General features: G+C 46.6%; 1 protein-coding gene across 1 annotated transcript in view; it reads right to left on the bottom strand.

Moving 5' to 3' along the window:
• LOC311134533 (proteasome activator complex subunit 4A-like) overlaps nucleotides 1-21,973 on the bottom strand; it is a 91,282-nt gene that overhangs the window by 10,202 nt on the left and 59,107 nt on the right. Inside the window, exons 28-40 of the mRNA XM_084168234.1 lie at nucleotides 20,418-20,471; nucleotides 18,618-18,747; nucleotides 17,929-18,010; nucleotides 16,240-16,463; nucleotides 15,791-15,916; nucleotides 9,732-9,884; nucleotides 9,231-9,335; nucleotides 8,790-8,881; nucleotides 7,081-7,212; nucleotides 4,021-4,229; nucleotides 3,352-3,437; nucleotides 3,119-3,247; nucleotides 2,654-2,809 (exon numbers count right to left, since the gene is read on the bottom strand). Of these exons, the coding sequence (XP_084024360.1) occupies nucleotides 2,654-2,809; nucleotides 3,119-3,247; nucleotides 3,352-3,437; nucleotides 4,021-4,229; nucleotides 7,081-7,212; nucleotides 8,790-8,881; nucleotides 9,231-9,335; nucleotides 9,732-9,884; nucleotides 15,791-15,916; nucleotides 16,240-16,463; nucleotides 17,929-18,010; nucleotides 18,618-18,747; nucleotides 20,418-20,471 (1,678 nt within the window). The remainder of the gene's footprint in view (nucleotides 1-2,653; nucleotides 2,810-3,118; nucleotides 3,248-3,351; nucleotides 3,438-4,020; nucleotides 4,230-7,080; nucleotides 7,213-8,789; nucleotides 8,882-9,230; nucleotides 9,336-9,731; nucleotides 9,885-15,790; nucleotides 15,917-16,239; nucleotides 16,464-17,928; nucleotides 18,011-18,617; nucleotides 18,748-20,417; nucleotides 20,472-21,973) is intronic.

Raw genomic sequence — 21,973 nt, 5'->3', positions numbered from 1 at the left:
CCAAAGACAATTCAGTTCTGCCAAAGACAACCAATGTAGCCTAGCAAGGGTCGGCACCAAGCAGCCAAGACATAGCAATACATGTCAATACATTTGACTCTAGAGGACAGGTCATTAGACTCTAGAATTAAAGAAAAGGCTAAATCACCCCCCCTCCCCCTAGCAACAGAATACTCCTGCAGCCGGTGGTTTCCATAGCAACAAGTGAGAGGGGGACCGGAGGGGATAATAAGGGGGAAGAATCAGAATCAGTAGACAGAGAGCTTTAAGACAGGGAGGAAAGGGCCTGTGATCACACACACTGTACCTTCAGGCCTAACTATCTACCATTCTGTCTTCTTCAATGTGATCTGTCCCTCCAGGCCTAACTATCTACCATTCTGTCTTCTTCAATGTGATCTGTCCCTCCAGGCCTACCTATCTACCATTCTGTCTTCTTCAATGTGATCTGTCCCTCCAGGCCTAACTATCTACCATTCTGTCTTCTTCAATGTGATCTGTCCCTTCAGGCCTACCTATCTACCATTCTGTCTTCTTCAATGTGATCTGTCCCTCCAGGCCTAACTAACTACCATTCTGTCTTCTTCAATGTGATCTGTCCCTCCAGGCCTAACTATCTACCATTCTGTCTTCTTCAATGTGATCTGTCCCTCCAGGCCTAACTATCTACCATTCTGTCTTCTTCAATGTGATCTGTCCCTCCAGGCCTAACTATCTACCATTCTGTCTTCTTCAATGTGATCTGTCCCTCCAGGCCTAACTAACTACCATTCTGTCTTCTTCAATGTGATCTGTCCCTCCAGGCCTAACTAACTACCATTCTGTCTTCTTCAATGTGATCTGTCCCTCCAGGCCTAACTATCTACCATTCTGTCTTCTTCAATGTGATCTGTCCCTCCAGGCCTAACTATCTACCATTCTGTCTTCTTCAATGTGATCTGTCCCTCCAGGCCTAACTAACTACCATTCTGTCTTCTTCAATGTGATCTGTCCCTCCAGGCCTAACTAACTACCATTCTGTCTTCTTCAATGTGATCTGTCCCTCCAGGCCTAACTATCTACCATTCTGTCTTCTTCAATGTGATCTGTCCCTTCAGGCCTACCTATCTACCATTCTGTCTTCTTCAATGTGATCTGTCCCTCCAGGCCTAACTAACTACCATTCTGTCTTCTTCAATGTGATCTGTCCCTCCAGGCCTAACTATCTACCATTCTGTCTTCTTCAATGTGATCTGTCCCTCCAGGCCTACCTATCTACCATTCTGTCTTCTTCAATGTGATCTGTCCCTCCAGGCCTACCTATCTACCATTCTGTCTTCTTCAATGTGATCTGTCCCTCCAGGCCTACCTATCTACCATTCTGTCTTCTTCAATGTGATCTGTCCCTCCAGGCCTAACTATCTACCATTCTGTCTTCTTCAATGTGATCTGTCCCTCCAGGCCTACCTATCTACCATTCTGTCTTCTTCAATGTGATCTGTCCCTCCAGGCCTACCTATCTACCATTCTGTCTTCTTCAATGTGATCTGTCCCTCCAGGCCTAACTATCTACCATTCTGTCTTCTTCAATGTGATCTGTCCCTCCAGGCCTACCTATCTACCATTCTGTCTTCTTCAATGTGATCTGTCCCTCCAGGCCTACCTATCTACCATTCTGTCTTCTTCAATGTGATCTGTCCCTCCAGGCCTAACTATCTACCATTCTGTCTTCTTCAATGTGATCTGTCCCTCCAGGCCTACCTATCTACCATTCTGTCTTCTTCAATGTGATCTGTCCCTCCAGGCGTAACTATCTACCATTCTGTCTTCTTCAATGTGATCTGTCCCTTCAGGCCTAACTATCTACCATTCTGTCTTCTTCAATGTGATCTGTCCCTCCAGGCTTAACTATCTACCATTCTGTCTTCTTCAGTGTGATCTGTCCCTTCAGGCCTAACTATCTACCATTCTGTCTTCTTCAGTCATGACGCCATCTGTCATTCATTTACATTATAGTCATTTAGCAGACGCTCTTATCCAGAGCGACTTACAAGAGCAATTAGGGTTAAGTGCCTTGCTCAAGGGCACAAATTCAGTCTGTTATGTACTATGATCATCCTCTCTGTTGAACTCATTTTCTACATTAAATCAAATTTATTTATAAAACAGTTTTTACATCAGCAGATGTCACAAAGTGCTTATACAGAAACCCAGTCTAAAACCCCAAAGAGCAAGCAATGCAGATGTAGAAGTATGGTGGCTAGGAAAAACTCCCTAGAAAGGCAGAAACCTAGGAAGAAACTTAGAGAGGAACCAGGCTCTGAGGGGTGGCCAGTCCTCTTCTGGCTGTGCTGGGTGGAGATAAGAGTACATGGCCATTAAGGCCAGATTGTTCTTGAAGATGTTTCATAATCACAGTGGTTGTAGAGGGTGCAACTGGCCAGCACCTCAGGAGTAAATGTCAGTTGGATTTTCATAGCCGAGCATTCAGAGGTCGAGACAGCCGGGGGTGGGGGAGCGAGAGGGAGTCGAAAACAGCACGTCTGGTGAACAGGTCAGGGTTCCATAGCCACAGGCAGGACAGCAGAAACTGGATCAACAGAACATTTCCTGTCTGATCTACTTGCCTGTCTGGGTTGTTGGGTTAATATCCGTGTAGTGGTGTGTGTGTTACCTCTAGCTGCTCATCCTCCAGCAGGCATATGACCAGTGTTCTGACGTCGTTGACGGCTCCCTGGTCGCTCATAAAGGTGAACAGGTTGTAGAAGACCATGATCTGTAGGTACGTCAGCACCGTGTAGCGAGCATGCCACGAACTGCTGCCTGCTATCTGGAATATATCATAACAATGTTAATTACAACATAACGGTAATGATCTGTAGGGACGTCAGCACTCTATAGCATGCATGCCACAAATTAATGTAACATAATCCAGACAGAACACCATCCAGTGTGTACCACAAAACTCACAGCCACTTCAAACAAACATTTTGCAGAGGCTCAGAGAGTTGTTAGAACCAGAGGCTTGACAATGGGGGGTTTGACCTGTTTTTGAACCTTTTCTCATTGGGGATTGCAGTGAATGGGTAAAGTGGTCGTAGATGAGTCAGGCCTGTTTTGTGTGTTTGTGTGTGCCTACCTCTTGCAGGGCCAGCAGGACCAGTGGTATCTGCTCTGTGTAGAGCAGTCCCTGGGACATCAGAGACAGACAGGTCTTAGCATCCCTCTTCAGCTCATCATAACTGTCATCATTCTCCACCGGAGCGATCTACAAGAGGAGACAGATGAGGGTTGTTATGATTCAGCCAGAGGATGACAGGCCTCCCCTCAGTCTGGTTCCTTTAAGGTTTCTTCCTTCCTTGACCCACCCACCTTGAACAGCAGGGGCAGCAACTGGAGCTGCTCTGGAACGGCCGTGGAGAAGGAGCGTCCAGCACTGGCCATCAGCCACTTGAGTACTGGAAACAAATACAAGACCTTTTTACATCGTATGCTCTGACGAAGGTCTTCAAAACTGAACGTTTGGCACATTCAATTACTGAAATCTGCATTGTGCCAGTGATCCAGTGTGCCGGGACTCTTTTCTCTGGCTTTACCCCTGGGTTTATTAACTCCATCAACTATATACCCCACCTGTCTTCAGTAGTTTGATGGCCTGAGTTAGGGGTCGTACCTGGGTTAGGGGTCGTACCCGTCTTCAGTAGTTTGATGGGTTAGGGGTCGTACCAGTCTTCAGTAGTTTGATGGTTTAGGGGTCGTACCTGTCTTCAGTAGTTTGATGGGTTAGGGGTCGTACCTGTCTTCAGTAGTTTGATGGGTTAGGGGTCGTACCTGTCTTCAGTAGTTTGATGGTTTAGGGGTCGTACCAGTCTTCAGTAGTTTGATGGGTTAGGGGTCGTACCTGTCTTCAGTAGTTTGATGGGTTAGGGGTCGTACCTGTCTTCAGTAGTTTGATGGGTTAGGGGTCGTACCTGTCTTCAGTAGTTTGATGGGTTAGGGGTCGTACCTGTCTTCAGTAGTTTGATGGGTTAGGGGTCGTACCTGTCTTCAGTAGTTTGATGGCCTGTGTCCTCTCGTCCTGCTCTCCCACATCGTTCTCCTCTACCACGTGGTTCTGGATCTCCTCGTCCCCCTCCATCAGGGGTTTGAGGCGCAGCAGCACCCGCTCTGTGAACTCCTTGATGCGGGGCGAGGCCGTGGGCTGGGTGTACGGCAAGTTGACGTCTATCATAAAGATGTAGGTGAGAACGCTGAAGAAGAGGAGGGAGGAGAGCGAGAGAGAAAGAGGAAGCAAAGGGAGATGAATACGTTTAGTTTAGTTCATTCATTTTCATGAATGAAAACATCTACATATTTGCATTTAGGCCTAAGTTTTGGATGTATTCCTCTTTTTCGACAGTGTGCTGGTCTCCACCTCTTTCAGTCCTTCTGGTTTTATATCAATAAATCCATGCAAACACAAAAATGTAAAAGTGGTGGTTGATATCAAGATCAGAACAAAAAAGCGTAAGGTTCTCTTGTCTTCTCTTGGAGAACCTGGTTGAAAAGTTATTTTCATTGTATAAATGTTTACCTACTATGACTGATGTGTGGTTAGATACCTAGATGAATGAACTATGACTGATGTGTGGTTAGATACCCAGATGAATGAACTATGACTGATGTGTGGTTAGATACCCAGATGAATGAACTATGACTGATGTGTGGTTAGATACCTAGATGAATGAACTATGACTGATGTGTGGTTAGATACCCAGATGAATGAACTATGACTGATGTGTGGTTAGATACCTAGATGAATGAACTATGACTGATGTGTGGTTAGATACCCAGATGAATGAACTATGACTGATGTGTGGTTAGATACCTAGATGAATGAACTATGACTGATGTGTGGTTAGATACCTAGATGAATGAACTATGACTGATGTGTGGTTAGATACCCAGATGAATGAACTATGACTGATGTGTGGTTAGATACCCAGATGAATGAACTATGACTGATGTGTGGTTAGATACCCAGATGAATGAACTATGACTGATGTGTGGTTAGATACCCAGATGAATGAACTATGACTGATGTGTGGTTAGATACCTAGATGAATGAACTATGACTGATGTGTGGTTAGATACCTAGATGAATGAACTATGACTGATGCGTGGTTAGATAACTACAGTTGAAGTCGGAAGTTTACATACACCTTAGCCAAATACATTTAAACTCAGTTTCACAATTCCTGACATGTAATCCTAGTAAATATTCCCTGTCTTAGGTCAGTTAGGATCACCACTTTATTTTAAGAATGTGAAATGTCAGAATAATAGTAGAGATAATTATTTCTTTCAGCTTTTATTTCTTTCATCACATTCCAAGTGGGTCAGAAGTTTACATACAATTAGTATTTGGTAGCATTGCCTTTAAAATGGTTTAACTTGGGTCAAATGTTTCGGGGAGCCTTCCACAAGCTTCCCACAATAAGTTGGGTGAATTTTGGCCCATTCCGCCTGACCGAGCTGGTGTAACTGAGTCAGGTTTGTAGGCCTCCTTGCTCGCACACACTTTTTCAGTTCTGCCCACAAATGTTCTATAGGATTGAGGTCAGGGCTTTGTGAATGGCCACTCCAATACCTTGACTTTGTTGTCCTTAAGCCATTTTGCCACAACTTTGGAAGTATGCTTGGGGTAATTGTCCATTTGGAAGACCCATTTGCGACCAAGCTTTAACTTCCTGACTGATGTCTTGAGATGTTGCTTCAATATATCCACATAATGCCATCTATTTTGTGAAGTGCACCAGTCCCTCCTGCTGCAAAGCACCCCCACAGCATGATGCTGCCACCCCCGTGCTTCACGGTTAGGATGGTGTTGTTCGGCTTGCAAGCGACCCCCTTTTTCCTCCAAACATAACGATGGTCATTATGGCCAAACAGTTCTATTTTTGTTTAATCAGACCAGAAGACATTTCTCCAAAAAGTACGATCTTTGTCCCCATGTGCAGTTGCAAACCATAGTCCGGCTTTTTTATGGCGGTTTTGGAGCAGTGGCTTCTTCCTTGCTGAGCGGCCTTTCTGGTTATGTCAATATAGGACTCGTTTTACTGTGGATATAGATACTTTTGTACCTGTTTCCTCCAGCATCTTCACAAGGTCCTTTGCTGTTGTTCTGGGATTGATTTGCACTTTTCGCACCAAAGTAAGTTCATCTCTAAGAGACAGAACGTGTCTCCTTCCTGAGCGGTATGACGGCTGCGTGGTCCCATGGTGTTTATACTTGCGTACCATTGTTTGTACAGATGAATGTGGTACCTTCAGGCGTTTGGAAATTGCTCCCAAGGATGAACCAGACTTGTGGAGGTCTACAATTTTTTTTCTGAGGTCTTGGCTGATTTCTTTTTATTTTCCCATGATGTCAAGCAGAGGCACTGAGTTTGAAGGTAGGCCTTGAAATACATCCACAGGTACACCTACAATTGACTCAAATTATGTCAATTAGCCTATCAGAAGCTTCTAAAGCCATGACATCATTTTCTGGAATTTTCCAAGCTGTTTAAAGGCACAGTCAACTTAGTGTATGTAAACTTCTGACCCACAGGAATTGTGATACAGTGAATTATAAGTGAAATAATCTGTCTGTAAACAATTGTTGGAAAAATTACTTGTGTCATGCACAAAGTAGATGTCCTAACCGACTTGCCAAAACTATAGTTTGTTAACAAGAAATTTGTGGAGTGGTTGAAAAACGAGTTTTAATGACTCCAACCTATGTGTAACTTCCGACTTCAACTGTAGATGAATTAACTATGACTGATGCGTGGTTAGATACCTAGATGAATGAACTATGACTGATGTGTGGTTAGATATCTAGATGAATGAACTATGACTGATGTGTGGTTAGATACCTAGATGAATGAACTATGACTGATGTGTGGTTAGATACCTAGATGAATGAACTATGACTGATGTGTGGTTAGATATCCCAGATCAATGGTTAGATGTGGTTAGTGGCACTAAGCTGCTCTGGACAAGAGCATCAGCTAAATGACTAAACTTAAAATGTCAAAATGAAAAATGTTTGGTCAATGTGTGAAGGCGAGGTCCTACCTGCCGATGCGCTCGCGGACATTCTTGTAGACCTGTGTGAGTTTGGGCTCTAGGTACTGTAGCAGTCTGTGGAGCAGGTCAGGGACCCTCCACTCCTGTTGAGCCAGGCCTCCCTGCAGCACATACAGACGACTGGACAGGAAAGAGGAGAGTTTAACACACCAAACCCTAACCCTCCTGTTGAGCCAGGCCTCCCTAACCCTAACCCTTCTGTTGAGCCAGGCCTCCCTAACCCTAACCCTTCTGTTGAGCCAGGCCTCCCTAACCCTAACCCTTCTGTTGAGCCAGGCCTCCCTAACCCTAACCCTCCTGTTGAGCCGGGCCTCCCTAACCCTAACCCTCCTGTTGAGCCGGGCCTCCCTAACCCTAACCCTCCTGTTGAGCCGGGCCTCCCTAACCCTAACCCTCCTGTTGAGCCGGGCCTCCCTAACCCTAACCCTCCTGTTGAGTCGGGCCTCCCTAACCCTAACCCTCCTGTTGAGCCGGGCCTCCCTAACCCTAACCCTCCTGTTAATCCAGGCCTCCCTAACCTCTTACCCTCCTGTTGAGCCAGGCCTCCATAACCCTAACCCTCCTGTTGAGTCGGGCCTCCCTAACCCTAACCCTCCTGTTGAGCCGGGCCTCCCTAACCCTAACCCTCCTGTTGAGCCAGGCCTCCCTAACCCTAACCCTCCTGTTGAGCCGGGCCTCCCTAACCCTAACCCTCCTGTTGAGCCGGGCCTCCCTAACCCTAACCCTCCTGTTGAGCCGGGCCTCCCTAACCCTAACCCTCCTGTTGAGCCGGGCCTCCCTAACCCTAACCCTCCTGTTGAGCCGGGCCTCCCTAACCCTACTGTTAATCCAGGCCTCCCTAACCTCTTACCCTCCTGTTGAGCCAGGCCTCCCTAACCCTAACCCTCCTGTTGAGTCGGGCCTCCCTAACCCTCCTGTTGAGCCGGGCCTCCCTAACCCTAACCCTCCTGTTGAGCCAGGCCTCCCTAACCCTAACCCTCCTGTTGAACCAGGCCTCCCTAACCCTCCTGTTGAGCCGGGCCTCCCTAACCCTAACCCTACTGTTGAGCCAGGCCTCCCTAACCCTAACCCTCCTGTTGAGCCAGGCCTCCCTAACCCTAACCCTCCTGTTGAGCCAGGCCTCCCTAACCCTCCTGTTGAGCCGGGCATCCCTAACCCTAACCCTACTGTTGAGCCAGGCCTCCCTAACCCTAACCCTCCTGTTGAGCCAGGCCTCCCTAACCCTAACCCTCCTGTTGAGCCAGGCCTCCCTAACCCTAACCCTCCTGTTGAGCCAGGCCTCCCTAACCCTCCTGCTGAGCCAGGCCTCCCTAACCCTAACCCAGGCCTGCCTAACCATAATCCAGGCCTCCCTAACCATAATCCAGGCCTCCCTCACTCTAACCCTAACCCAGGCCAGGCCTCCCTAAACCAGGCCTCCCTATCCCTAACCCAGGCCTCCAGACGACTGGACAGGAGAGAACAATAAAACACAATAATTTGTTTCATGTCCAACGAGGAGAAAATTCTTGCCTCACAGATGTACACATTTTACACAGATAAACAAACCAAGAAACGATCACCGACCCATACTCCATCTCTTCCATGCAGGACTAGTCATCTGAGCACATACGGAGCAGAATCAATACACCCTCCCATACTGAAACACCAAGACACTGTCTAGGATTACAATTAAAGGAGGCAAAGTTTCTCCTCACCAGGCATCTACGAAGGATCCCCCCTCCCCGTTGACTGGAGACTCCATCAGCATCTCAAACAGCCAGTGGAGCTTCCTGGGGTCTCTGCTCTCCTGTACAACACAAACAACCTAAGGTCAACGTCTGCTCTCCTGTACAATAACGACAACAAGGTCAAAGGTCAACAACATGGAAGCAGGAAATTAACAGGCCAGGCAAGTACTAGACAGGAGATTCAGGAGGCTATTTCTGTCCTCAATTCTTCACTCCTCACCTTCTTCTCAAATGCATTGGAAGAGAAGAGCCAAGTTCCCCTCCCCTTCAGGCCTTCTCCTCTAATGTGTTTTGAGAAGGAAGCAAGGAGAGATGATGCAATTGGGAATCGAGGAACTACCAATTGAGAAAGAACCTGAAAGAAATGGACTGCTGAATGAGAGGGGGATGGGAGGGCTAGCAGCTTACACAGGCTGTGGCGATGCAGGTGCCCCAGTCAGCGTAGGTTTCTACAGTGATGTTGTTCAGAGCTATACGGATCAGAGGACACAGCAGCTCCCACAGACTCTCCACCTGGAATGGGAACATAGGTCAAAGGTCAAGGACTTAACAAATATTCAACTTTTATTTATCCAGGTAAGTCAGTTAAGAACAAATTCTTATTTGCAACGAGGACCTGGCAAATGGCAAGTGCAGATATGTAAAATACTGATTATAAGCATGGTGTGTGTGACCACGGAGTATGTCCCTCTCCTCTACCTTGCTATAGCTCCAGTGTGTTCATTCCTTCCTCTCCCCTACCTTGCTATAGCTCCAGTGTGTTCATTCCTTCCTCTCCCCTACCTTGCTATAGCTCCAGTGTGTTCATTCCTTCCTCTCCCCTACCTTGCTATAGCTCTAGTGTATTCCTTCCTTCCTCTCCCCTACCTTGCTATAGCTCCAGTGTGTTCATTCCTTCCTCTCCCCTACCTTGCTATAGCTCCAGTGCTTGCTGCCTCTGATCAGTCCAGAGGTGATCTCTGCTACACATCGCTGTTTGCTCTCGTGTGTGTCGGCCACCAGACGCTCCATGTGTGGTTTCAGCAGGGGCAGGAAGGCATCGTTGAAGTTCCGGAACAGACCCTGAGGGATAGAAGAGAGGAATAAAACAGAGTTAGGGAAGCCTGATTCTTAGCTAGTGTTGCAAAAATCACAAATCCTGGTTGGATGATTCCGGATTTCCTGCCTATTCCGGGAAACTTCCAGCCGTGTTTTCTAGAAAACCGTGGATTTTAGAACGCTTGGTCACATGCTTGGTAAACAACAGGTGTATACTAACAGTGAAATGCCCTTCCCAACAACGCAGAGAGACATAATAGAAAAATAATAACAGGAGGAATAAAATAAAACGCATAATAATAAATACACAATGAGTAACGATAACCTGTCTATATACACTACCAGTCAAAATAGGGCTATCTTCTGTATAACATCCCTACCTCGTCACAACACAACTGATTGGCTCAAACGCATTAAGAAGGAAAAAGATTCCACAAATTAACTTTTAAGAAGGCACACCTGTTAATTTAAATGCATTCCAGGTGACTACCTCATGAAGCTGGTTAAGAGAATGCCAAGAGTGTGCAAAGCTGTCATCAAGGCAAAGGGTGGCTATTTGAAGAATCTCAAATATAAAATATATTTTGATTTGTTTAACACTTTTTTGGTTACTACATGATTCCATATGTGTTATTTCATAGTTTTGATGCCTTCACTATTATTCTACAATGTAGAAAATAGTACAAATAAAGAAAAACCATTGAATGAGTAGGTGTGTCCAAACTTTTGACTGGTACTATACATGGGGTACCAGTACTAAGTCGACGTGCTGGGGTACGAGGTAATAACTTGTCTATATACATGGGGTACCAGTACTAAGTCGACGTGCTGGGGTACGAGGTAATAACTTGTCTATATACATGGGGTACCAGTACTAAGTCGACGTGCTGGGGTACGAGGTAATAACTTGTCTATATACATGGGGTACCAGTACTAAGTCGACGTGCTGGGGTACGAGGTAATAACTTGTCTATATACATGGGGTACCAGTACTAAGTCGACGTGCTGGGGTACGAGGTAATAACTTGTCTATATACATGGGGTACCAGTACTAAGTCGACGTGCTGGGGTACGAGGTAATAACTTGTCTATATACATGGGGTACCAGTACTAAGTCGACGTGCTGGGGTACGAGGTCACTGAGGTAGATACTGTACTGTATGTACATATAACTAGGAATAAAGTGACTAGGCAACAGGATAGATAATAAACAGCAGCAGCGTACGTGATGAGTCATAAGAGTTATTATTGCGAAAAGGGTCAATGCAGTTAAATAGTTAATCAAATAGCTACCAAGACTAACTATTTAGCAGTCTAATGGCTTGGGGGTAGAAGCTGTTCAGGGTCCTGTTGGTTCCAGGCATCGGTACAGTTTGCCATGCGGTAGCAGAGAGAACAGTCTATGACTTGGGTGGCTGGAGTCTGACAATTTTTAGGGCCTTCCTCTAACACCGCCTGGTATAGATGTCCTGGGGGGCCCTTGCCAAATCTTTTCAGTGTTGGCGTATGTGGAGAATGATAGATCCTTAGTGATGTGGACAGAGAAACTTCAAGCGCTCGACCCGCTCCACTACAGCCCTGCCGATGTGAATGGGGACATGCTCGGCTCTCTGTTTCCTGTAGTCAGCCCGTTTGTCTTGCTGACGTTGAGGGAGAGGTTGTTGTCCTGGCACCACACTGCCAGGTCTCTGACCTCCTCCTTATAGGCTGTCTCATCGTCATCTGTGATCAGGCCTACCACCGTCGTGTCGTCAGCAAACTTGATGGTGTTGGAGTCGTGCGAGTCCACGCAGTCGTGGGTGAACAGGGAGTGCATGAGGGGACTACCCTCACCACCTGGGGGCGTCCCGTCAGGAAGTCAAGGATCCAGTTGCAGAAGGTGTTCAGTCCCAGGGTCCTTAGCTTAGTGATGAGCTTGTAGGGCACTATGGTGTTGAACGCTGAGCTGCAGTCAATGAAAAGCATTCTCACAGCATGTCCCTCTTGTCCAGGTGGGAGAGGGCAGTGCGGAGTGCAATAGAGATTGCGTCATCTGTGGATCTGTTGGGACGGTATGCAAATTGGAAAGGGTCCAGGGTGTCTGGGATGATGGTTTTAATGTGAACCATGACCAGCCTTTCAAAGCATTTAATGGCTACAGATGTGAGTTACCTTGGCGTTCTTGAGTACAGGGACTATGGTGGTCTGCTTGAAACATGTAGGTATTACAGACTGGGTGAGGGAGAGGTTGAACATGTCAGTGAAGAAACTTACCAGGTGGTCAGACCATGCTCTGAGTATGCGTCCTGGTAATCCGTCTGGCCCTGAGGCTTTGTGAATGTTAGCCTGTTTAAAGATCCTACTTACATCGGCTACGGAGAGCGTGATCACACAGTGGTCTGGAACAGCTGGTGCTCTCATGCATGGTCCAGTGTTGCTTGAAGGTAGGCTTGCATCACTGTAAAGCTCACAGCTGGGTTTCCCTCCGTAATCCGTGATAGTTTTCGAGCCCTGCCACATCCGACACTCGTCAGAGCCAGTGTAGTAGGAGTCCATCTTAGTCCTGTATTGACCTGTTTGATGGCTCGTCGGAGGTCATAGCGGGAGTTCTTATAAGCATCTCAGTGCGGATGTTGCCTGTAATCCATGGCTTCTGGTTGGGATATGGACATACGTTCACTGTGGGGACGATGTCGTAGATGCACTTATTAATAAAGCCGGTGACTAAATGTCAAGCCTCTGCCTCTAACCCTAGGAAGCTCTTTGCCACCTTCTCCTCCCTGCTGAATCCCCCTCCTCCTCCCCCTCCCTCATCCCTCTCTGTGGATGACTTCGTCAACCATTTTGAAAAGAAGGTTGACGACATCCGATCTTCATTTATTAAGTAAAATGACACCGCTGGTCCTGCTCACACTGCCCTACCCTATGCTTTGACTTCTTTCTCCCCTCTGTCTCCAGATGAAATCTTGCGACTTGTGACGGCCGGCCGCCCAACAACCTGCTTGCTTGACCCTATTCCCTCCTCTCTTCTCCAGACCATTTCCGGAGACCTTCTCCCTTACCTCACCTCGCTCATCAACTCATCCTTGACCGCTGTCCATGTCCCTTCCGTCTTCAAGAGAGCGAGAGTTGCACCCCTCCTCAAAAAACCTACACTCGATTCCTCTGATGTCAACAACTATAGACCAGTATCCCTTCTTTCTTTTCTCTCCAAAACTCTTGAGCGTGCCGTCTCTAGCCAACTCTCCTGCTATCTCTCTCAGAATTACCTTCTTGATCCAAACCAGTCAGGTTTCAAGACTGGTCATTCAACTGAGACTGCTCTTCTCTGTGTCACGGAGGCTCTCCGCACTGCTAAAGCTAACTCTCTCTCCTCTGCTCTTATCCTTCTAGACCTATCTGCTGCCTTTGGTACTGTGAACCATCAGATCCTCCTCTCCACCCTCTCAGAGTTGGGCATCTCCGGCGCTGCTCACTCTTGGATTGCGTCCTACCTGACAGGTCGCTCCTACCAGGTGGCGTGGCGAGAATCTGTATCCGCACCACGTGCTCTCACCACTGGTGTCCCCGAGGGCTCAGTTCTAGGCCCTCTCCTATTCTCTCTATACACCAAGTCACTTGGCTCTGTCATATCCTCACATGGTCTCTCCTATCATTGCTACGCAGACGACACACAATTCATTTTCTCTTTTCCCCCTTCTGATAACCAGGTGGCGAATCGCATCTCTGCATGTCTGGCAGACATATCAGTGTGGATGTCGGATCACCACCTCAAGCTGAACCTCGGCAAGACAGAGCTGCTCTTCCTCCCAGGGAAGGACTGCCCGCTCCATGATCTCGCCATCACGGTTGACAACTCCATTGTGTCCTCCTCCTAGAGTGCAAATAACCTTGGCGTGACCCTGGACAATACCCTGTCGATCGGTGACCCGATCCTGCAGGTTCATGCTGTACAACATTCGCAGAGTACGACCCTACCTTACACAGAAAGCGGCACAGGTCCTAATCCAGGCACTTGTCATCTCCCGTCTGGATTACTGCAACTCGCTGTTGGCTGGGCTCCCGGCCTGTGCCATTAAACTCCTACAACTTATCCAGAACGCTGCAGCCCGTCTGGTGTTCAACCTTCCCAAGTTCTCTCATGTCACCCCGCTCCTCCACACACTCCACTGGCTTCCAGTTGAGGCTCGCATCTACTACAAGACCATGGTGCTTGCCGACGGAGCTGTGAGGAGAACGGCACCTCCGTACCTTCAGGCTCTGATCAGTCCCTACACCCAAACGAGGGCATTGCGTTCATCCACATCTGGCCTGCTAGCTCCCCTACCTCTACGGAAGCACAGTTCCCGCTCAGCCCAGTCAAAGCTATTCGCTGCTCTGGCACACCAATGGTGGAACAAGCTCCCCCACGACGCCAGGACAGCAGAGTCACTGACCACCTTCCGGAGACACTTGAAACCCTACCTCTTTAAGGAATACCTGTAATAGTATAAATTAATCCTTCTTCCCCCACACCATTTTTTTTTAAAGGGGGTTGTCCCACTGGCTATCATAAGTTGAGTGAACCAATTTGTAAGTCGCTCTGGATAAGAGCGTCTGCTAAATGATGTAAATGTAAATGTGGTAAACTCCTCAATGCCATCGGATGAATCCCATAACATTTTACAGTGTGTGCTAGCGAAACAGTCCTGTAGCTTAGCCTCCACTTCATCGGACCACTTCCATATTGGGCGAGTCACTGGTACTTCCGGTTTGAGTTTTTGCTTCTAAGCAGGAATCAGGACGCTAGAGTTATGGTCAGATTTGCCAAAAATGGAAGGTGAGGGAGAGCTTTGTATGCATTTGTGTGTGTGGAGTAAAGGTGATCTAGAGTTTATTTTCCTCTAGTTGCACAGGTGACATGCTGGTAGAAATGAGGTAAAATGGATTTCAGTTTCCCCACATTAAAATCACCGGCCAATAGGAGCGCCGCCTTTGATGAGCATTTTATTGTTTGCTTATGGCCCTACACAGCTCGTTGAGTGTGGTCTTGGTTTGTTGTGATAAATAGACAGCTACAAATAAATTGATGAAAACTGTCTTGGTAAATACTATGGTCTACATCTTAGGTATTAAGGTATTCTAGCGAGCAGAACCTTAAGATTTCCTTAATATTAGAGATCGCGCACCAGCTGTTGTTATCAAAGAGACACCTCCCCCTTGAGCTTACCCGAAGTTGCCGTTCTGTCCGATACATAGAAAAACCAGCTAGATGTATATTATCCATGTCCTTGTTCAGCCACGTCTCAGAGAAACATAGGATATTAGATTTCTTCAGGTCCCGTTGATAGGATAGTCTCGAACTGAGCTCGTCCAGTTTGTTCTCCGGTGATTGTACATTCGCCAATAGAACGGAGGGTAGAGGCGGTTTATACTCGCCGACGTTGTTTCGTCAGTGTGCCCGCAGGTCGGCCTCTATATCACCGGCTCTTTCTCTTCAGAGTCGGGGATTAGGACCTGGTCCGGGGTGAGCAGTATGTCCTGCGTCACCGACTCGTTGAAGTAGAATTCTTCATCCAAATCGAGGTTATTGATCACTGTTCTGATGTCCAGAAGTAATTTTTAGTAATAGGAAACGATGGCAGAAACATTACATACAAAGAAAGTTAAGGTCAGTGCAAAACAAAAAAATACACAAAATAGCAGAATTGGTCAGAGCCCGTAAAGCGGCAGCTGTCCATTGCAGCGCCATTCCAACCATATTCTTGGCCTACAAAAACTGTCTAGGTTTATCCTCAGAAGTCTTCCCTAGTTTACGTAGCTTCTATCTTTCATGCTCACCCCGTCTCCTTTAAAAACGGCAGAGGGAAGCAAGGAGACCATTTGAAGAGAGAACGCAAGGTATTAATGAGGGTTCAGGAAAGACCTTTGAGATTGGGTGAGTCTTAAATCCTGATTTGTGTCTCCCTCACCTTGAAGAGGCAGAACCTGCGGGGGCTGAACTTGTCCTTGCCCTTCCGGTCCTCCAGAGAGAGGAACTCAATCAGCTGGTTGATGAACGATGGGTCTGAGAAGTGGTCGTAGATGATCTGCTCTCGCTGGAGAGGGAAGAAACCAACAGTTATACCAGTGGACCTGCGATATCACCAGCAGAGGATGTTACATACATTTTCAAACAGTGAGAGAATGCATTCCGATTCTCTACCCTTCAGCCAGAAGTGTGCAGTTGTCACTCGCGCTCATACATTTCAAAAGCATTGGATTGGAAGCATGCATGCCTGGAGGGAGTTTCCACCATATTCCTTACACTAATACATTCATTTTACATCCATGAGGGGGAGTGTAGGAGTGTACACTTAGGGACTAGGGTAGCGCATCGGACTGTGACCATTGTGTTTCTGTGTGCGTGTCATCTCCTCACCTCGGTCATCTCCTCTCTGGTTAGTCCTTGTTTGGGCTGCTCCTCAGAAGGAGCGTACATCATGAGTTTCTGTGGCCAGCTGTAGTATCCCCAGTGGGTCTTCTCTACGAACGTACAGCCCTCCCAGTCCTGCTGGCTACGAGGCAGACTGCTACTGTTATACTGGAGCCACTGGTTATCAGGCCTGTCCCCTGCTATCAGACCAGCCAGCTCTTTCATACCACCTGGTAGAGAGGGAAGAGGAGGACGAAGGAGAGAGGGAGAGGTGGTGAGAGGACCATAAGACTACTGTCATACTGGAGCCACTGGTTATCAGGCCTGTCCCCTGCTATCAGACCACTTGGCAGAGAGAGGGAGAGGTGGTGAGATAAGCTGTATGTATCTGTTAAAGGGTTTGTACAGACAGTGGCAAGTGAAATTCAAGGACTTAAGTACTTTTTCAAGCACTAATATTTATTTTTAGGATCATCAATTTGTAATAGTTCATATTATGCAATTGTTTCTAGTCGCCACCAGATGGCAGAATATCACTACAACCTCGTAAAAGTAAATAACGTAGTATTCATCACCACCTTACAAGTTCTACTCAATAATACGTTGTTTCACTTACTTATTACATACATGAGTGGTAAGTCAGTACTGATGTTGTAATTTGAGTAGTGATGAGCAGAGTTTTGGTACATGCCTACTTAATAGCTACGAAAAAGCTTCTTGCTTCCGACTGGCAGCTTTAGTGTCGCCAGTCGGGAGAAGGGGGGAAGGCACGTGAACCGCCACCAGAATGGCAGGAGCACGGCTGCCGGTTGATAAAGCGGAAATATCGCGGGCGCCCCGTGAATGAGGCGATTGGCAAAAAAGCTCTGGAGGTTGTTGCAGAGAAAAAGTTACTGAATGTAGAACCGGCACCAGCGCAGGATGCAGCGTTGAGTCTTTCCCCTTCACAATGTGGGTTGGTGGGGTCCAGGGATGTAGTGGCAAACAAAGGTGGTTAAACTACAATGAACAGAAATATCAACAGAACATGTAAAGTGTTGGTCCCATGTTTCATGAGCTGAAATAAAAGATCCCAGAAATGTTCCATATGCACAAAAGGTAAGATTGAATCTACATTTGCCCGGGATTTTAGCTATCGATGTGTCGTTTGGCGGCACCTAATCAGTCAGTTCTGTACCTGCCTGGCTGAGTGGCAGTGTGGGTGGAATGAGCGATTTCGCCTGGCAACCACAGCGCGAAACACTTGAGGAAACAAAACTCGGTAGTCTGCATGGAAATTCATTTACAAGACCAATACATTTTTCTAATATTTTTCATAAATATATTTGATCATTTTTTGTTCTCCTTTCATTTTAATTCAAGTACTTTTCAAGTACCAACTTGATAAAATGTCTGATTTTCAAGGTATTCCAGTACTTGAATTTCAGAGTGCCAAATTCAAGTACTTTAAGCACCTCAAGCACCTTGTGCGAAAGCTGCTGTTATAAATCAGACCTGGGGTCAACTAGTATTTGTTTTCTATCAAATACTTTGATTGAGCCTACCTGGAGTGCCAGATGGACAGGGTTTGCAATTTTGGGACTATTCCTTTTGTTCCATTGCGCCAGAGCAAGCACAATCAACCGCAGCTTGAAACAAATACTATTTAAACCCAGGTAAAGGGACTGGTGAGGAGACAAATTGCAGTTTACTTACAGAGCTTGTTGGGGCTGACTGGCACTTTTTTGTGTGGCCTCTTGAGTTGCTTCATGATCCCTGCCACGGCTGATATTGCCACCTAGTGGGGAAATAAATACATTTAAAAATATGTTTCTATATCTTACAATGAAATACCGTAATGCTAAAAGTCCTCAGCAGAGCTCAGAATTATGCATGCATGTATGATGTTTGAAGATAAATGTATATATATTTATGTGTGAAACGTCTCTGTAACGTTGTTGACTGCTGCCATCTTGAAGAGATCTCTTACAAAATTGATTGTATCTCAATGTAGTGAATGAAACTGAATGCATGACTGGGTGTCAGTGATTCTACACGTGCATGGACAGAGTGTATGGACAGAGTGTATGGACAGAGTGTATGGACAGAGTGTATGGACAGAGTGTATGGACAGAGTGCATGGACAGAGTGCATGGACAGAGTGCATGGACAGAGTGCATGGACAGAGTGCATGGACAGAGTGCATGGACAGAGTGCATGGACAGAGTGCATGGACAGAGTGCATGGACAGAGTGTATGGACAGAGTGTATGGACAGAGTGTATGGACAGAGTGTATGGACAGAGTGTATGGACAGAGTGTATGGACAGAGTGTATGGACAGAGTGTATGGACAGAGTGTATGGACAGAGTGTATGGACAGAGTGGTTGCGGTGGCAGTGCCCACCTTGCGGACCAGGAGGGAGTCATGGTTGAGGCTCTTGACGAAGAAAAGGACAGCAGGGGAGGGGAGTGGGTGGTCGTCCCTCAGTAACAGAGACATGAAGCCAATGGCAATGTGCTCAAACTTCCAGGGCCTGCAACATAAAGCAGGGGTATTCAGGAGGTGGAAAACGTTTTGAAACAGAGAAGTACTGTCTGAAGTTCTCCAATAAGAACAGACATTTTCGTATTTAGTGAGGCGGAATGTTAAATGTTGCAGATTGAAATGTAAGAAATAGAGCAGACAGGATTTCCCTTTTCTAACGTCTGTCATCGACACGAGGTGACCCTACATGTTTCTGTCATCGAGACGAGGTGACCCTACATGTTTCTGTCATCGAGACGAGGTGACCCTACATGTTTCTGTCATCGAGACGAGGTGAACCTACATGTTTCTGTCATCGAGACGAGGTGAACCTACATGTTTCTGTCATCGAGACGAGGTGAACCTACATGTTTCTGTCATTGAGACGAGGTGACCCTACATGTTTCTGTCATCGAGACGAGGTGACCCTACATGTTTCTGTCATCGAGACGAGGTGACCCTACATGTTTCTGTCATCGAGACGAGGTGACCCTACATGTTTCTGTCATCGAGACGAGGTGACCCTACATGTTTCTGTCATCGACACGAGGTGACCTTACATGTTTCTGTCATCGACACGAGGTGACCTTACATGTTTCTGTCATCGACACGAGGTGACCCTACATGTTTCTGTCATCGACACGAGGTGACCCTACATGTTTCTGTCATCGACACGAGGTGACCCTACATGTTTCTGTCATTGAGACGAGGTGAACCTACATGTTTCTGTCATCGAGACGAGGTGACCCTACATGTTTCTGTCATCGAGACGAGGTGAACCTACATGTTTCTGTCATCGAGACGAGGTGAACCTACATGTTTCTGTCATCGAGATGAGGTGAACCTACATGTTTCTGTCATCGAGACGAGGTGAACCTACATGTTTCTGTCATCGAGACGAGGTGAACGTACATGTTTCTGTCATCGAGACGAGGTGAACCTACATGTTTCTGTCATCGAGACGAGGTGAACCTACATGTTTCTGTCATCGAGACGAGGTGACCCTACATGTTTCTGTCATCGAGACGAGGTGAACCTACATGTTTCTGTCATCGAGACGAGGTGAACCTACATGTTTTTGTCATCGAGACGAGGTGACCCTACATGTTTATGTCATCGAGACGAGGTGACCCTACATGTTTATGTCATTGAGACGAGGTGACCCTACATGTTTCTGTCATCGACACGAGGTGACCCTACATGTTTCTGTCATTGAGACGAGGTGACCCTACATGCTTCTGTCATCGACACGAGGTGACCTTACATGTTTCTGTCATCGACACGAGGTGACCCTACATGTTTCTGTCATTGAGACGATGTGACCCTACATGTTTCTGTCATCGACACGAGGTGACCCTACATGTTTCTGTCATCGACACGAGGTGACCCTACATGTTTCTGTCATTGAGACGACGTGACCCTACATGTTTCTGTCATCGACACGAGGTGACCCTACATGTTTCTGTCATTGAGACGACGTGACCCTACATGTTTCTGTCATCGACACGAGGTGAACCTACATGCTTCTGTCATTGAGACGAGGTGACCCTACATGTTTCTGTCATTGAGACGAGGTGACCCTACATGCTTCTGTCATTGAGACAAGGTGACCCTACATGTTTCTGTCATTGAGACGAGGTGACCCTACATGTTTCTGTCATTGAGACGAGGTGAACCTACTTGTTTCTGTCATTGAGGCAGTCCAGAAGTTCCCCAACCAGCTTGTCATATTTCCTGAGGGAGACAGAACAGTAGTATTTTGAAAAGTGGCTTGTACTGGGGACATTATAATGTAGACATAACTGAGGGATTGGTTTAACAATGGGAACTGCTAGACCTTTGCTAGTGTAATAATACACCAATACACATGCACGTTTTTGTGAACAGTTCAACTGTATTGTAGTGTTTATTTATTAGAAGTGTCCAGTACTCTTCTTGCTGTTCCGATATAAAACATAGATATATACTCACTGTCCAGAGTCTAGGTTCTTACTGTTCCGATATAAAACATAGATATACAATGAGAGAAAAAAGTATTTGATCCCCTGCTGATTTTGTACGTTTGCCCACTGACAAAGAAATTATCAGTCTATAATTTTAATGGTAGGTTTATTTGAACAGTGAGAGACAGAATAACAACAAAAAACATCCAGAAAAATGCATGGAAAAATGTTATAAATTGATTTGCATTTTAAATGAGGGAAATAAGTATTTGACCCCCTCAACCAGAAAGATTTCTGGCTCCCAGGTGTCTTTTATACAGCTAACGAGCTGAGATTAGGAGCACACTCTTAAAGGGAGTGCTCCTAATCTCAGCTTGTTACCTGTATAAAAGACACCTGTCCACAGAACCAATCAATCAGATTCCAAACTCTCCACCATGGCCAAGACCAAAGAGCTCTCCAAGGATGTCAGGGACAAGATTGTAGACCTACACAAGGTTGGAATGGGCTACAAGACCATCGCCAAGCAGCTTGGTGAGAAGGTGACAACAGTTGGTGCGATTATATGCAAATGGCAGAAACACAAAATAACTGTAAATCTCCCTCGGCCTGGGGCTCCATGCAAGATCTCACCTCGTGGAGTTGCAATGATCATGAGAACGGTGAGGAATCAGCCCAGAACTACACGGGAGGATCTTGTCAATGATCTCAAGGCAGCTGGGACCATAGTCACCAAGAAAACAATTGGTAACACACTACGCCGTGAAGGACTGAAATCCTGCAGCGCCCGCAAGGTCTACCTGCTCAAGAAAGCACATATACAGGCCCGTCTGAAGTTTGCCAGTGAACATCTGAATGATTCAAAGGAGAACTGGGTGAAAGTGTTGTGGTCAGATGAGACCAAAATCGAGCTCTTTGGCATCAACTCAACTCGCCGTGTTTGGAGGAGGAGGAATGCTGCCTATGACCCCAAGAACACCAACCCCACCGTCAAACATGGAGGTGGAAACATTATGCTTTGGGGATGTTTTTCTGCTAAGGGGACAGGACAACTTCACCGCATCAAAGGGACGATGGACGGGGCCATGTACCGTCAAATCTTGGGTGAGAACCTCCTTCCCTCAGCCAGGGCATTGAAAATGGGTCGTGGATGGGAATTCCAGCATGACAATGACCCAAAACACACGGCCAAGGCAACAAAGGAGTGGCTCAAGAAGAAGCACATTAAGGTCCTGGAGTGGCCTAGATAGTCTCCAGACCTTAATCCCATAGAAAATCTGTGGAGGGAGCTGA

This window comes from Coregonus lavaretus (genome assembly GCF_964263955.1).
Source record: "Coregonus lavaretus genome assembly, chromosome: 1".
NCBI classification, from domain to species: domain Eukaryota; kingdom Metazoa; phylum Chordata; class Actinopteri; order Salmoniformes; family Salmonidae; genus Coregonus; species Coregonus lavaretus.
This window is presented reverse-complemented; position numbering and strand designations above follow the sequence as displayed.